The sequence below is a fragment of the Carcharhinus amblyrhynchos genome, chromosome 23, assembly GCF_965287045.1.
Source record: "Carcharhinus amblyrhynchos chromosome 23, sCarAmb.v2.hapA, whole genome shotgun sequence".
Taxonomy (NCBI): Eukaryota; Metazoa; Chordata; class Chondrichthyes; order Carcharhiniformes; family Carcharhinidae; genus Carcharhinus; species Carcharhinus amblyrhynchos.
Genome location: NC_137346.1, coordinates 20,907,499 through 20,924,000, shown reverse-complemented (window position 1 = coordinate 20,924,000; position 16,502 = coordinate 20,907,499). Strand labels below are relative to the sequence as shown.

Genomic DNA, 16,502 nt, shown 5'->3' with positions numbered 1-16,502 from the left:
ATGGGGAGACAGAAGGCAGCCATTGACAAAGTGCAGAGAGGTGGTTTTTAATGAACAACCTCTTTCCCAACGCTGGGTCCCTTGGTCAGGCAACGAACGTCTTTGAATAAGGATCCCTCTGGGAACCCACAACTATACAAGCCAGAGTTTGCTTTTCATGCTCCTCTCTTTGGCGATTCCCTTACCTCATGCTGGGTGAGGTGGCAGGTTGAGATCCTTACTAGGCACCAATTGCCCAATGGTCTCAACTGACAGCGGGGTGGAAACAGGTCTTCCCATCCTGTTGTAATTGGGGGGAGACCACCCTCTCCACTATTTAAATATCCCTCTGCCACCAAATTCATCATAGGGGAAGGGCACAAGGTTCTGCCCAATAAAGCCAAAACAAGCCAAATGGCAAATTTTAAAATTCTCACCTTCTAAATGAAGAAATAACATTGTGACAAACTGGAATGCACCACATGGTTCAATATTCAGGTTGGCCATTTTTAAAATGAAATCCTTTTTAGCTATCCAATGATAGGCAGTGCAGATACAATCAGCGCTGCACTCCAAGGACAGGGGATGGAAAATCTGCTGGGAATCCTCACTGACTCAATGGAAAGTGAGAACCTTAAGTGAATCACCATTAAGTTCTGCAGTGACATTTCAAATGGTAGATGGCGAGGTAACACCCACTACCTATGCCCACTGCACTTCAGAAGTACACTAATCAGCTGTAAAATCCTTCAGGAAGTCATTAGAAGTACTATATAAATGCATATTCTTTCTTTACAAGTCGAGTAATGGTGTCACAGTGCTGGCACTACTGGAGTTGTAAATACCACATTTGTATTGATCTCTGGTTACATTTTTGATGTCGTAGAGAACTGAAGAGGCAGTCAGATCTCTGCCTTTATTGAGTTCTGTTCTTCACTGGTTTGCGAAGTGCTCAAAGTGGTGACACTGCTTGCTAAAATTAGATGTCAGGTGCTTTCAGCAACTTCCCGTTGCAATTAAACTGCAGTGTTTGCGTCATCTTATTGATGTGCAGGCTGTAATATAATACAGCCCTGAGGAAATTCCCAACACGAAACACCCGCATCTCTCCTCAAATGCAGAAATTGGCACAGCTTACCTTTGCTTCAGAATCCAGATTTGCAGGGTCTGCTGGTATTGACAACTCTACAGTCCTGGTTTCCACAGCAACCACTCCCACAGGTATTCCTCCCAATCTGGAATAGATAGGAAAAAAAAACTCTTGAATCTGGTATTACGTATTTTGTTTCAAATATGAAGAAAACCCCTACCCTGATGCTGCAGAAGATGGTTGGCAAAATGGCAGCCATGAACTGCCTTGTAATGTTTTAAAACAGTTTTATATTTTGATACAAAGGCAGGCAAGGCTGCTCTGGGGTAGGAATTACCTGTTCAAAATGGGATGGATTGTACCTCAACACAGCTGGGACTGATTTTCTTACAGGGAGGGGTCAATGGACACTATAGGGGAAGATTTAAACTAATTTGGCAGGGGGATCTGAACCAGGATTAAACATTTGAAAGGAGAATAAAGGTGCAAAGAGGACTGTGGAACACTAGCAGCACTAGAGCACAGAATATTTCTGAAATAGGAGGGATCAATTGGGAAGCATGAGGAAGTCTAAGATGGGCTTGGAGTGCATTTTTGTGCGACACGTAGAGGGCAATCAAAATTGACAAGTTGCAAACTTAAGTCGCCACTATACTATAGTGGCAACAACAAATCTGGCTCAAACTGGCACAGTTTGAAACAGCTTCCTGGCTACAAATCATTCAGGAAATATAGGAAGGAAAACGGACGTTGTCAGGGTAGTAAGACTGAAGGAATTTATAACAGAAGAAAGAAGTGATGTAGTTGAAAGATCAAAGACAAAATTTATTTGGCTAGAATTACGAAACAATAGAATAATTATTCCGCTACTAGGTGTAAACATTCAACTGCTAAATTGGAGGGGGAGGAGGGTGAAGAGAGAGAGAGAGAGAGAGAGAGAGAAGTGATTTTGGAAGAAAATTACAGAATGTTGCAAGGACCATGAGTAGTGATAATAGGGGATTTCAACTCTAACATTTGACTGGGACAGTAACAGTGTAAGGGGCAAAAGGGAAGTGGGGGCATGTAGAGTATATTTCAGTTGAGAAGCATTTGGGCGACAGTGATCATAACAACGTCAGGTTTAGCATGGTTACAGAAAAAGGGAAAAGAACAATCAAGTGTTAAAACTAGAGGAAGGCCAATTTTAGGAAATTAAAAGAAGAATCTGGCCGAGATGGATCGGAATCAAAAATTGATAGGAGCTTCTTTTAAAAGGTGGTTAAAGTAGAGAGAAAATCCCACAAGAGAAAGGAAAAGCTGAAGCTCCTTTAATGACTAAAGGTAGAGATAAAATGAAACAGAAAACAGAAATAAAAGGTTAACAATATATTAAAAGAACCAAATTGAATACAAAATATACGAAGATTAAAAAAAGGAAATAGAGAAATAAAGACAGCATATGAAAATAGATTGCTAGCTACATAAAAAGACAGCCCAGAAGTTTTACATGGCCATATAGCTAGTAAAAGGTTAGGCAACAGAAGAATGGGTTCAATTATGGGTTATGGCAGTGAGGGCATGGCTGTGGTACCAAAGGTGTACTTTGCATCTGCCTTCACCAAAGAGTATGCCTCCCAATGTAGGAGTAAAGGAGGTTGTGGTAGTGATTTTAAACAGGATAAAAATATAAAGAGATTGTCAGTGTTCAAATTAAAAAAGTCACCCAATCCATCCTACTTAACTGAGCTAAGTGAAGGTGGAAATTGTGGAAGCTCAGGCCACAATTTTCCCTCGATACAGGGTGGTGCCAGCGGACTGAAAAGATCGCAAATGCTGTATCCCTACTGAAGAAAGGAAAGAGCAACTATAGGCTTGTCAGACAAATGTCTGCGATGGGGAAATCGTCATCGAGACACTAAGCCAGGGTAAAAGATAATTGGCACTTGGAAAAGGGCCTATTAATGAAATGTTGAATGGATTTATCAAAAGCAAATCATATTTGACTAACTGGACTGGGATCTTTGATGAACTAAGGGACAGGGGTTATGAGTGTATTGTGGTTGATGTACATGTAGGTTTTCAAAAGGAATTTGACTAAGTACCATCCAATGGATGGAAACAAAATTAAAGCCTATGGGATCAACAAGACGCTGGCAGCCTGGATGCAAAATTTGCTGGGGACAGAAAGTGGCGGACGGTTGAAAACGGTTACTTTTTCCAGAGTGGAGGGAAGAACACAGGCAATAGACCAAAGCTCCTTTCATTTATAACTACTGACCTGGACTTTGGTACGCATAGTATAATTTCAAATTAGGATTTAAGATGAAAGGCAAAAGGAATAAATGCAATAGAATTTTTTCTGCACAACTAACTGTTACAGTCTGGAATGCACTGTCTGGAGAAGATGGTGAAAATGGATTCAGTAATAACTTTCAAAAGGGAACTGGATAAATGCACAAAGGAGAAACAGAATAACACGGGACAGAATAGGTGAATAGGTAAATGGATTGCTCTTTCAAAGATTTGGTATGGATATAGGCCTCTGTCCTATATCATTCAATGACTCTACAAAGTACTTTCATTACAGGAGCTAGAAAATACTACATTTACAATCACAGACGCTGTAGATTAAGCCACATTGAATGAAACTTCCAAAATCTAATAATTTATTTGGAGAAAAGGAGTCCAAAATTGTGGAGTAAGATTCTCAAATTGCCATCAAGCCTTTCCCCTTTTAAACAACTTGGATTTATATTTAGATCGTGTATTTAATTTAGTAATAGATCCCAAAGGACATCACAAAGACAAATAAAAACAGCAAGCTGCAAAGGGAGAAGTTAAAGGTGTTGGCTGAGCATGATAGGTTTCATGTTTCTGCCAGGGAGGGAGAGAGAGAGATCAATGCATAAAAACAGGGGGAAAAAAAGTGGGGAAAGCATTTACTTCCAGTAGTGCTTAAACCTTTCGCATTTAGCACCGCCTGTGGAGACGACAGTGCTATGGTCCATCCAATTTAGGTCTACTTAAGAGAGAAAATTCTGATGTGAGCAAGAAATGTCGGCCAATTAGACCTTATATTATATACTTTGACACAGCGTTCACTTGTAATTAGCTGAAGATTATTTAATGACATTACAACCAGGTGGTGCCCTTGCATGAATGTCATCCACCATCAAAGCGTGAAATGGATGAACAGCCAGTCTGCGAATTGACAGATTGACCACAAAGAACTGTCCTGTAATACGAAACCCCATGCAAAATGGGGGAAGGGGGGCAGGGAAGTGGGGTTTGAGGGGAGGTGGTGAGTGAAATCCCTAATATATAAGGATTTCGAAGGAGAGTAAAATTCTTAATCATGATGTTCACTTTGAACATACCATACAAGTCGGGACTGACTTAGTCATTGCACACTAACAAAGCCATCCATCATACCGTGGGTTTTATTAGGCCCTGACCCACAGACTGCACCACCCTCTGACTGCAGTACTGACATTTACCAAGTTTGCTTTTGTTGCACAATTACAATGGAGAGCATTAGAATATAACTATGAGGTTGCCTCTTTCTTTAAACTTGAAATTTTAAACAGAAAATAATTTAATTTTTGGTAAAATAAAATTTGACATTTCAGAGCAGAGGTACTGGTTCCCGAGCAGAATAGTCAAGGGCTGTACAAGTGACTGAAAAGGCTTGCACAGATTGTTCAGCATATCAATTTCCTTTTTTTATTTTGTCTGAATTATATATATTTTAAACTTGGCATGAATACTGTTTTTAAACTAAATCAATGTCTCAGAATTTGCAGGGTTTTTGACAAGTCATCACCATTTATCATTGTTATCCCTCTGAATCTGATCTCTGTTGCGTTGAAAGGATAGAAAGGCAACAATCACTCATAAGGGATTGAGCAAAAATGTTGTGGCTTATTTTCTTTTAGGTACATTTAGAAATTGGTAGAAAGTTTGAATACATCAGCAGCAGAGTTACGTGCGTGTACTCTGTTCAAAGGCAAAAGTGAAACTATGACTGGATTGCATTACACAATTTTGTTTTGGTGCAGTCATGCCACTATCCCTTAACAGGCATATTACAACATCCCCATTTCTTCTCAAAAATACTTTCCCCTGTCAACAAAGGATAATTATTTACAATACATGTTAATGTTTCGTTACCATTATACAAGTGCAAAGGCTGGTGAATCCAAAGTGCTCTAAAGTGTAAAGGTAATCTGCTGGTACACTCAAATTTATAATAATCTTGACTAATGTCTTTAATAGCTCAGAGTGATCTGTGGGGTTGCCATTCTTGGATGTTATTCTTGGTTGCATTTGAGATCTTGCCCTAGATGCAGGAGGGCTGTATGGTGGTTGAGGAGCAGAAATTGACCCACTTTATCCTTGGTTATGTCTCACCAGTGTGCAATGACCTCGGTTCCAAACAAATCCTTGTCACTTTGGTTGGTTGCCATGCATCATCTATGGGATCCTAGGTGCAAATCTGTTGTCCTAAATGTAAATTTGGCAATTTTGTATCTGCATGTTTATCACGCACGTTAGTCGGCTTCTTTTGCAGTTTTAAAAATTGATCACGTTTCTAAAAGTGTACAGAGGGTAAGAGTAGGAAAGTTGGTGTGCACCAAAGTGTTAAACAAGAGCTCTGCCAGTGATGGAATAGTTGCACTCAAAAGTGTTGCTCTCAGATTTAACATTGCACCATGTAGATCTTGCTTGGTCTGTCAACATTTGAAAATTAGTATTTGATCACGTAACTCTTCATTCAGTATTTCATCATGTAAATCTTCATTCAGCTAGGCTGTTAGGTCAAGTGTAATGAGGAAAAAGTAGTATGATCAACATTCTACTTCTTGTGCATATCCTGAAATAAATTGTGGACTGTTTTCCATAATTTTCTCTCTAGGCACACCAAATAAACTGATGATAGCACTGGAGGGTGCATGACATATTATGCAATTATCAAATGATGGGGTACTTGTAGTAGTCAATGATGACTATAATGATGATGAAGTCAGTGCTACAGACAAGAAAGAGACATGCAACATTGGACCAAGGAAGGGTAGGAACTTCATGTGGAATCTGTGGCGCTTTGTGTTGAGTTGACATACGCTCTCGACATGCCTAATTACTTCTTGACAACTTCAATGTTATCGTACACACCCATGCAATAGACTCTCTCTCATATGTCTTTTCATCTGATCAATGGCCATTTGTGTCAAGTCATTCAATATCAGATCACAAAGATTTCGGTATAAATGACCTGCCCGGCTTTAAAAATGCCTGACAAAAGCTTGTCCTGGTAAGGCAAAAATGGTCTCATGTTCATGGAGATGATGAGTTGAATCAGGGCAGCCTTCTATGATGGTATTTCATAGTTTCTGTGGTATAAATCTTTTGTTGTTTCTTTTCGTAGCTGCTGGCATACCAGATCCAATTTGGAGAACGTCCTCGAGTTCAATGTTAACTTGTAAACCTCAGGGTATATCTTTTGTTTTTGCTGGGTTAGGCTATTTGGTACGTGTATCTGATGTGACCAAGTAGCAGAACTAATGTTTTCTGCTCAATGTTGAAGCAGTGGGATTGAGCAATGGACATAGATATTGAAGCAAATGCAATCAGTTTGCCTTTTTGGTGTATGCATACACTCAGGTCTTTGCGAGGCATTTATCTCCACAGTAATTGTTTTCCTAGGATCGTAAAATTGCAATGTTCATATTTTTGATAATGGCTGGATCAGTGCTTTGAAGAGATAATGGTGGTCTTCGTGTCACGGGAAAGGCACATCCTCACCCATTTGTTTACGGAAGACAATTTTAGAGCAAAATTGTGAATGAAAGAAGACATGAAATTAAAGAGACCTAAAAACTTTTGAAGATCATCCCTATGTTGAGGAGTTGGCATGGCTTTATGATCTCTATTTCACTTTGTTTGGGACATTGCCAACATTGGAATAAGAAATTGCTGTTACATTTCAGACCATTGAACACCAATCTTTAATTGGGCGCCACTTTCATCAATAAGTGTAGAATATGGTGATGTTCTTGCTTTGTTCTTTCCACAACAGCAATGCCATCAGCAATACATATGTATCTTGGCACAGTGCATGCAATGCAGTCCATAAGAGCTTGAAACAGACTGTGGTCAACAAATAATCTGAAAGGGAGTCATTGAAGATGATATCATCTGAATCGAGTATGAAATGTAGTAAGCTGGCTGAACATCTGTACTGACAATGCTTTGCATCAAGCTTCCCAAAGAGATTTGTACCTGCAAATCTCATACTCAACTCTTCCAATTTATGTGTTTCATAAGGTTGCATACAAATCTCAATAATCTATCCTCTATGAAAAATGTAATTGAGCTGCACCGATTTGTGCTCTTATATTTTCTCTAGTTCGGCCTTCAATTCGTCTTGTATATGAATGTTACACTTATCATAGAATTCCTACAGTGCAGACGGTCATCGTTTGGCCCATTCAGCCTGCTCCAACAATAATCCCACCCAGACCCTATCCCCATAACCCACATATTTGCTCTGCGAATCCCCCTGACACTAAGGCACAATTTAGCATGGCCAATCAACCCAATCTGCAAATCTTTGGACCGTGGGAGGAAACCGGAGCACCTGGATGAAACCCATGCAGACATGGGGAGAATGTGCAAACTCCACATAGTCATCTGAGGCGAGAATTGAAATCAGGTCCTTGGCGCTGTGAGGCAGCAGCGCTAATTGCTCCTCTAATGTGCTGTATCAACTCATGGACTTGCATTCTCCTGCAAATGTAATTTTGCAGCTCCCATGAAATTGATTTTTGTTAAAACGTTCTGGATATTTCAGTGTTAAGTGATGGGAGTAGTTTTGTGGCTGATCTGTCTTGAGGTCTGACAGATTTCATGGATTGCTATTGTATGAAAGTAATGCCATGCTAGTAGGCTGACATCACTGGCCCTCTTCTTTTCATGATGTAGAGCTCGTGAGCACCCTGAGTGTTGATTGTACTTGCATTCCAATAGTATGAAGCTTGCTAATGGAATTAGCAAACTGTCGTAGGCCAAACATTGTGTCATAGTAGGTTTTACCATGGTCCTCCACTCCTGTGGATACACTTCATTTAGAACCTGCAGAGGTCGCAAATTGACTTTTGCTCACGTCAACCCTGGGCAATAATGAATAGTTGCCAACTTTCTCAGGATAGGAAATTCTAATCAAACATATTGGACAGCATGTTGGGATTTAATTTTTTTTCCATGAGATTGATGTACAACATGTCCCATTGTGCACTTCATGTATATGTTTCTGATCGTATACTGGATGGTCATTCTTACTACCTGAATCTACCCATTGTGTACAGTCTTCTAGGATCAGTGCATGGCCCTATGTAGCTGCATTAGCCTTTACTTTCTACACTGTCAATGGCTTTTGCTGCCAAATGCCTCGCAGAATTGACGAAAATCTGGGCATTTCCTTGGTGCATGCAGAAGGCCATATCTCCTATTAGGCTGCTAGGTTTATGTGTTTGAGTAAATGTATTAAAAATCAGTGTCGTGCTTAGGCCCCGGAAGGATCACTTCGTACTTGTGTTCAGTCCTGAGGAGCTCTTTGAAGCTGTATGTTTTGGATGTGTGTAGAAGATCTTTCTGGCATTCTTCCATGGGAGTGGATGTGAACACCAACTCAACAATTTTGTATGCTTGCTCTATTTGAAAACGCAATGTTTTCGCTGCATCTGCTGAAAAAAACTGTCTATGGATCCTGCAGGATGTTGTCGAAAAGGCAAGAACTTTAGTTGACGACACAGGGTTTGAACCCGATTTTGATCCAGTCTTCGAGTGTAGTCCATAATGCTTGGGGATTCTTTAGCTCTTCTGCCATTAATCCTGACATATTCCTTCCCAATCCTGAGCAAATTTCTATAGCTTATTCATCTGAACATGCACACCTGAATCAAGAAATCTCTGTACATTGTTAAACATTTTGAAATTGGATATTAGGTCAGCTGCATTCCAATTCAAATTTGTGATTGTGAATTTTGTGATGCAAAGCTATCCCTTTGACCTTTCTTCTTCTTGTGTACCTGGGACGAGGGTCGCTGTAGCCATTGTGCCTACTGTTCTGAATCTCTGTCCAGAAAGATGAGTTGTGGCAGGAATGCACCACAGAGAAATGACGTCTTTGCCTTTTTTGTTCATTTTATTGTTCATTAATTCCCGAAACCACCCATTATTAACGCAACCTTCTCTGGTGCAATCTTTTACTATTTATTTTTTGTTTGACTCTTCCTTGTTGGCTATTGATCCAGCCCATACCCTGGTCATTCGCCTTTTCCGACTTGAGCTAACCCAGTGTTAGCTCTCTTCATGTGCTATCCCACTGACTGAATGAACAGGTTGTGCACTGCAATTTCATCACCAGGGATCCATCAACTTACCATCTCTTTATTAGGGCGCTATCCTGCCACACTCTCTTCAAAGCTTTTCTATGCAGTCACCACGCTGCAATTTCAAAGCGGTGACTGCAGTTTGACCACAATGTCGATTGACGTCGCATGCCATGCAGCATGATCCAAGGCTGTTCATTATGTTGCAACTGTACTTAAATCTTGCTGCTAGTTTGTTATCCCACTGTTGAGCACTGTGCTGTTTTCTTACAGTGATATAAAGGCACCACTCAAAGAATTAAATCAATACGTTATGGGTTTACTTATTTAGACTGGCCACAGGAACAGTTATACTTAGGCAGAAATCTTGAAGACATCAGCTGCAGCAGAGCTTGTTTGGGTGCTCCACTCAGAAGCAAGAGAGAAACTAAGACAGGATCACATGACACACTTCCCTTTAAGTGATGGCAAGCTGATATCCCTTAAAGGCATATTACAATAATCACAATTTCAGGATTTAGCACAAATGTAGAAATCCTGAAATTGAACGTGCAACACTGATTTCCAGGGATAACAGAACTGAGGTGTTATGCTTATCAGGAAAGATTGAACAGGCTGGAGCTCTTTTCTCTATAAAGAGGAGGCTGAGAATTGACTTCAAAATTCTGAAGGGGGTTTGACTGAGGAATGTATGGGGAGACTAAAACCATGGGGAGTTGGGGAAGTGGTCATAAATATCAGATGTTATTAATAAACAAAATAGGTTTCTCCAGAATTTCCTATGTATCCAATGAATGATTTGAATGTGGAACTTGCTATCGTATGGAATGGTTGAGGCAGATCATTAAAGCGCATTTAAGAGGAATCTAGATAAACACTTGAGGAAGAAAGGAGCAAAAGGATATGGAGATAATGTTAGACAAAAAGGGGTGGATGGTATAAAGAACAAACATCAACATCAACCAGTTGGGCTGAATTGCATGTTTTTCTCTTGCAACTACTTTGCAACAACTTACATTTATATAGCAGCTTTAATATACAAAATCCCACAACGCCCTCTAAAGAGTAGCAGTGCAATTATAAGTTTCTGCTGGTTGTAGCATCTACCACATAAGCGAGGGTGTAGACAGAAATCAACTTAATACCAGTTAGGAGCATTCAGAAGTCTGCTGCCAGACTTTTGAATGGACTTACCTCAGACTAAGTTGATCTTTCTCTACACCCTAGCTATGACTGTAACACTACGTTCTGTACTCTCCCCTTTCCTTCTCTGAATGGTATGAATGGTATGCTTTGTCTGTGTGGCACACAAGAAACAATACTTTGCAATGTATACTCATACACGTGACAATAATAAATCAAATGTAAAACAAGGTTATTATATTACTGCAGAATTTCTATTAAAACAATTCTGTAATACAGATGGCAAAAAGCTGGTTAATGAAGAATAATGAAGGTGTATACAGGTGACAGGCTACAAGAGCAGGAACAGAGGGAAGAAAAATTAATGCAATAAAAAAGTGATTCTGTAACTCAATAACATCAGTCTCCACATAGCCTCACCACAATGGAGCACGCAACTTTAAAGCATTTTAGGTACTCCCAAAAGAAGACAGTCACCATCATTTATAACTTAAATTTGAGAAGCATTCACAAACAAAAACCTTTTATGCAGGTAGAAGTGCAGCCTTTATTCAAATAGCTGTCACTGCATGAACAGTACAGCCTCTGGCTACTAGGTTATTTACTGAGCGAGATAGGCTCTCCACAGGCACCAGTATGATGGGATATTGATACACCTCAAGGTCCTGACTGGATACGGCACTCCTGACTTGGTCACTCATGTGTAATGTATTCACTTTCTTTTGTGCAAATATCAAACCACTCGACAGCAACGGGATATTCTCTACATAAAATTGCCAAAATGATCCTGTAAAAAAAAAGGCATTTGACACGATTCTGGCAATCGTTCAAAACGATGTTCCAAACCAGACAATGGACAGAAATCCTTCGTTAGTGCATTCAGGAATCAATTCAAGTCTTTGTAATACACATACAGATTTATTCACGCAGACAAAAAATGTATAATAAATACCGTAACATATATATTCAGCAAAGCTCCGTCTTATGCACAGAGGTCAACTGGACATAAAACTTGCAGCTGGTCTGCCTTGTACATTTGACTGAGTTTGTCCATTAGCTTGGTGGGTAAATGCACAGTGTGTGTGGTACTCATCTGTTCACAATGGGAACATGCCAAGTTCATATCTTGGGATATCGCTAATCTCAACTGTAGCGATGGTGCTGTTATAGAATTAGTCAGAACATACTTGGCTAACAAGGAGACGATAGGGTATAAGCAAGGACTCCACTTCCAATTGCAGTTCAGTGATTCCTGAATCAAAGTCCAAATGTGGGCATTGGACGAGTACGACATTGGGCATGGGCTTGGCGTAGGAGGATGGTGTTGCCAGTGAAAACAGATCCAGGATGAGGCAGCTCTTCCAAAAGACTTGGGGGAAGAAATTGGAAGAAGAGATAACATGATCGAGGAGAAGTGGTTTTTGATGCTGTGCTCAGTTACCTTACTGAGTTGGGAAAGAATCCCAATCGCAATTGCATGTGCATTGATACATCTAAAGCAAACGTTATGGTGGAGAAAAAAAGAATCCTGAAATATCACAGGAGCAGTAGTGACGTCTCTCAAGCCTAGTGTTGCTGCCTTTATGTCCGTCTGTCCTTTGCACCTATATTCTGCGTGCTTGCATTTATCCCATACTTGATCTAGGTACTCAGCACCCAACTTTGCCTGCTGATTATGTTACTTTCACACTCCATGGGTGGAATTTTACTGACTAATTTCACCCATCGATGTGCGGAGTGAGCCGGTAAAATCACGCGAGAGCCAAGAAATCGGGATCATGCCTGATTTCTCAGTTCTCGCAAATCTACCAAAACTGGATTTCTGGCAAGAGGCTGAATGGTACAAATTCATTTATATTTTCATTTGCATCTGTTTAGTGAGCTCGGTGCTCAATCATCTGCCTTTACGGCCTTGCCAGGAAAGGTTCTCTCCAGCAAGGAAAACACCTGCTCACCATAAACGAGGAACATTCGTGTTGTCCTTGCCAGTCGAACTGGAGGCCACTGGTGGTGGTGGTGGTGGAGTGCCCCTTGAGCAGTGCCGGCCTGGCACCATGGCACTACCCATTGGGCATCTTAGCAATGGGGCTACGGGGGTGGGGCCATGCTGGGGTGGTCCAGTCAGGGAGGGAGGGAGAGAGGATCCTGGCACTCTGCATCAGGTTGGTCAGGGAAGTGGGGTGGGGGGTGTGGGGCTGGGGGGAGGGAGAGGACAGCACGATCAGTCTGGGTGGCAGGACTACATTTTCGGGTAGTGTAGGGCATGGAGTTCACGATTGGCCTTGAGGTGGCAATGGCGGTGGGGGGGTAGCGTGGATGAGAAGAGAGACTACGTCAGGCTTCTGCTGCTGTTGGCTCCAGCAGCACAAGTCTTACTGCTCTCTCTCAGGCGTCTACTTTGCACATTGTGCGGCATCAGAGGTTTGCTGGCTGGCGAATTTAGCCCCACCCACTCATTGTAGTAGCTAGAAATGGTCGAGCCCATTCTTTTCATGCACTGTGTGCACAAGACTGGGTGTTAAAAGAAAAAAAAAATCACCCAAAGAAAGGGATCTGCAACTCTCCCATTTTCATGCTAGCTGGGCATTAAGAATTGTTCTCGTAAAATTCCGGTCGATGACTCAGTGAGAACAATCTGTTTTTTTTGGGGGGGGTCATCCTACCATATTTTGGCAAAGTGTCAGTTCTGGCAAGCAAACTGATGTGAAGCTCTCCAACACCACTGACCAGTTATCTCTTCAGACTTTCAGCCGCATTGTCTGGCAATTTATACCATCAATCTGGTGAGGCGGGACACTTTAGAGGCAGCAAGTCCAGTTGCACCAAGATTGGAGCACCATCTTTTACAGGGCGCCCTGATCAGACCACAATGCTGTGGTGACCGTGGATGGAGAGTGTGGGCTCTATGTCCTGTCCTTTATATGGCTATGCAAGGACTGACTGACAAAATGGAGAAAATTTGAGGAAAGTTGTGCAGAAATCACCATACTTTTTTTTTGAGAACTTGCTAGTGACATGGATTGCTCCAGCTTGCATTCCCCAGTGTTTTTTGCCTTATTCAGCCGATGTTCTCTACTGCAAATTTACTATTCATTAAATCCACACACAGAACGCATGTTGTTCCTGCAATAACTTTAAGACAGCATGGCACTTGTTGAAGCCCCTTTGCAATGGGTTATGATGATACTTGCCATTCACTTGCAAAACTCTAACTTTTGATTTCTACCACTCTATTGTGACAGATTAGGGCAAACTTATGTTAAAAGTACTGAAAAGGTCGGGATAATTACATATCCAGATTGTTAAAAAGAAATGGCAAAACAGGCTGGGAGCAGGCGCATGATGGAGTCATAGAGGCTTACAGTGTGGAGACAAGGTCTTCGGCCCAACTTGTCCGTACCATTTAGTAATTCTTACATGAGCAAATTATTATTATGTATGCATACTAACTAAAAGCACAGCTATCAGGAGGACCCATTCCCTACAAACTAAATTAGAGAGTTCTCTCATGTGGTTACATCTCGGTTTGTTTTCAATTTTTTTCACTTAATACTTGGTACTTTGCATTTGAATCTCTCACAGAAGCAAATAGGTGCTTTGGATAAATTGCATGGAGCATTTAAGATCAGCCTTGCTTCCCCACAGCAGACAACAGTTATCTTACTTAGCAGAAAATAAAAGTTCCAAATGCTTAAAGGTGTTTTGTTCCTTTTCCCACTTCTGTACGTTTTAACGCTGCCGCATCCATTTAATGATGTGGAGATGCCAGCGTTGGACACAAAGCACTGCAGAATGTTGTGTCATTGTAAACATCCGAGTAATTGCCATCATTTCATCATGACAAACCAAAGGGCAGCCATTTAACTGCCTCTGGAAGAGTGTCAGCCAAAAGAGACAAGAATTAATTGCTGCTGGGTGTGGTCAGAGGGAAGAGGACGATGAAGAAGTATCCATTTATTAAGATGAAATGGGGAAAGAAGGGGATTACAAGAACCCTGCTGTGTCACTGTCCTTTTATAACAGAGACAACAGTCTCAATGTTCACTGTGGTGCACCTCTCCCTGGTGTATGTGAAGGTCACCTATACAAGTGGATGCAACCAGCGGAAGGGCTGGCACCATTTTTTCTAGCTGAGGGAGACCAGTTCTAATGAATTATCACAAACACAAGGGGCTGAATTTGTCAATGGGCATTGGAATGGCTTGTCACAATTTACAGCTCTGCCCCCAGCATGGTGGGGCTGTAAGTTAACCCAGCTTTCTCTTTCAGATGCTGATTGCACAGTTGTAGGTTTCCAGTTTTTATTTACAATTTCAAGGATTTACAGATTTTCATTTTGCCTTCTCCAGTATCTTATTCTGAATACATCTACACAGGAGTGATATTAGTAACAAACTCATCAACAGATGTGTACAAAATCCTTTTGTCTGCTATCTTAAGGAGTTTCAGTTATCTGGAGAGACTAAAATGGCTTGGATTACTCTCCTTTGAGCACAGAAGATTGAAGGAGATTAAACAGAGGTGTGCAAAATAATGAGGAGTTTTTAATCGAGTAGGTGTGGGAAATCTTTTACCGTTCGTTAGAATCATAGAATCTCTACATTGCAGAAAGAGGCTATGTGGCCCATTAAGTCTGCAACTACTCTCCGACACAGCATCTTATCTTGCCCCACCCCTCCACCCTAACCTCCACACATTGATCATACTAATCCCCCTAACCCACATAACCTTGGGCACTAAGAGGCAATATAGCATGGCCAATCCACCTAACCTGCACACCTTTGGACTGTGGGAGGAAACCTACGCAGACACAGAGAAAACGTGCAGACTCCACACAGTAACCCAAGACTGGAATCAAATCAGAGTCTCTGGCACTGTGCCGTACTGTTGGAAATCACTAAGGAAAGGGCAAAGATTTAAGATGGCTGGCAAAAAAAAAAAGTCAAGGGAGCTATGGAGGGAATTTATTTTACTCAGCAAGTTATGATCTGAAAATGTAGTTGAAATGGATTAAAATGTGATTTGGACAGGCTGAGTGTGTGGGCATACACATGGCAGATGCAGTATAATATGGATAAAATGTGAGGTTATCCACTTTGGCAGCAGTAATAAAACAGATTATTACTTGAATGGGTATAAATTGAGAGAGGTGGATACTCAGTGAGACCTTGGAGTCCTTGTGCATCAGTTGCTGAAAGCAAGCGTGCAGTACAGCCCACAGTAAAGAAGGCAAATGGTATGTCAGCCTTCAGAGCGAGAGGATTTCAGTACAGGGATAGAGATGTTTTACTGCAATTGTATAGTGTATTGGTGAGGCCACATCTGGAGAAGTGTGTGCAGTTTTGGTGTCCTTATCAGAGGAAGGATGTCCTTGTTACAGAGGGAGTACATTGAAAGTTTACCAGGCTGATTCCTGGGGTGGCAGATGTGTCACATGAGAAGTCTAAATCGGTTAGGATTCTATTCACTGGAGTTTAGAAGAGCAAGAGGGAATCTCATAGAAACCTATAAAATTCTAACAGTGATTCAGAAAGAATGTTCCCCATGGTGAAGGAGTTCAGAACTAGAGGTCATAGTTTGAGGATAAATTGTGAACATTTTAGAACTGAGGTGAGGAGAAATTTCTTCACCCAGAGGGTGGTGAATGTCTGGAATTCACTACCATGCAAAGTATTTAAGGCCAAAATGTTGTCTGATTTCAAGAAGAAATTAGATACAGCTCTAGGGGCTAAAGAGATCAAAGATATGGAAGGGGAGGTGGTCAGGATATTGAATTCAATAATCAGTCATGATCAAAACAAATGGTGGAGCAGGCTCAAAGGGCTATATGGCCTATGCCTGTTTCTAGTTTCTATGAGTCTTAGAGGTTTATAGCATGGAAACAGGTCCTTTGGCCCAACTTGTCCATGCCGCCTTTT

At 41.1% G+C, this 16,502-nt stretch overlaps 1 protein-coding gene across 1 annotated transcript in view; it reads right to left on the bottom strand.

Moving 5' to 3' along the window:
- acaca (acetyl-CoA carboxylase alpha) overlaps positions 1-16,502 on the bottom strand; it is a 274,803-nt gene that overhangs the window by 55,633 nt on the left and 202,668 nt on the right. The window contains exon 48 of the mRNA XM_080210370.1: positions 1,118-1,214. Coding sequence (XP_080066496.1) covers positions 1,118-1,214 — 97 coding nt within the window. The remainder of the gene's footprint in view (positions 1-1,117; positions 1,215-16,502) is intronic.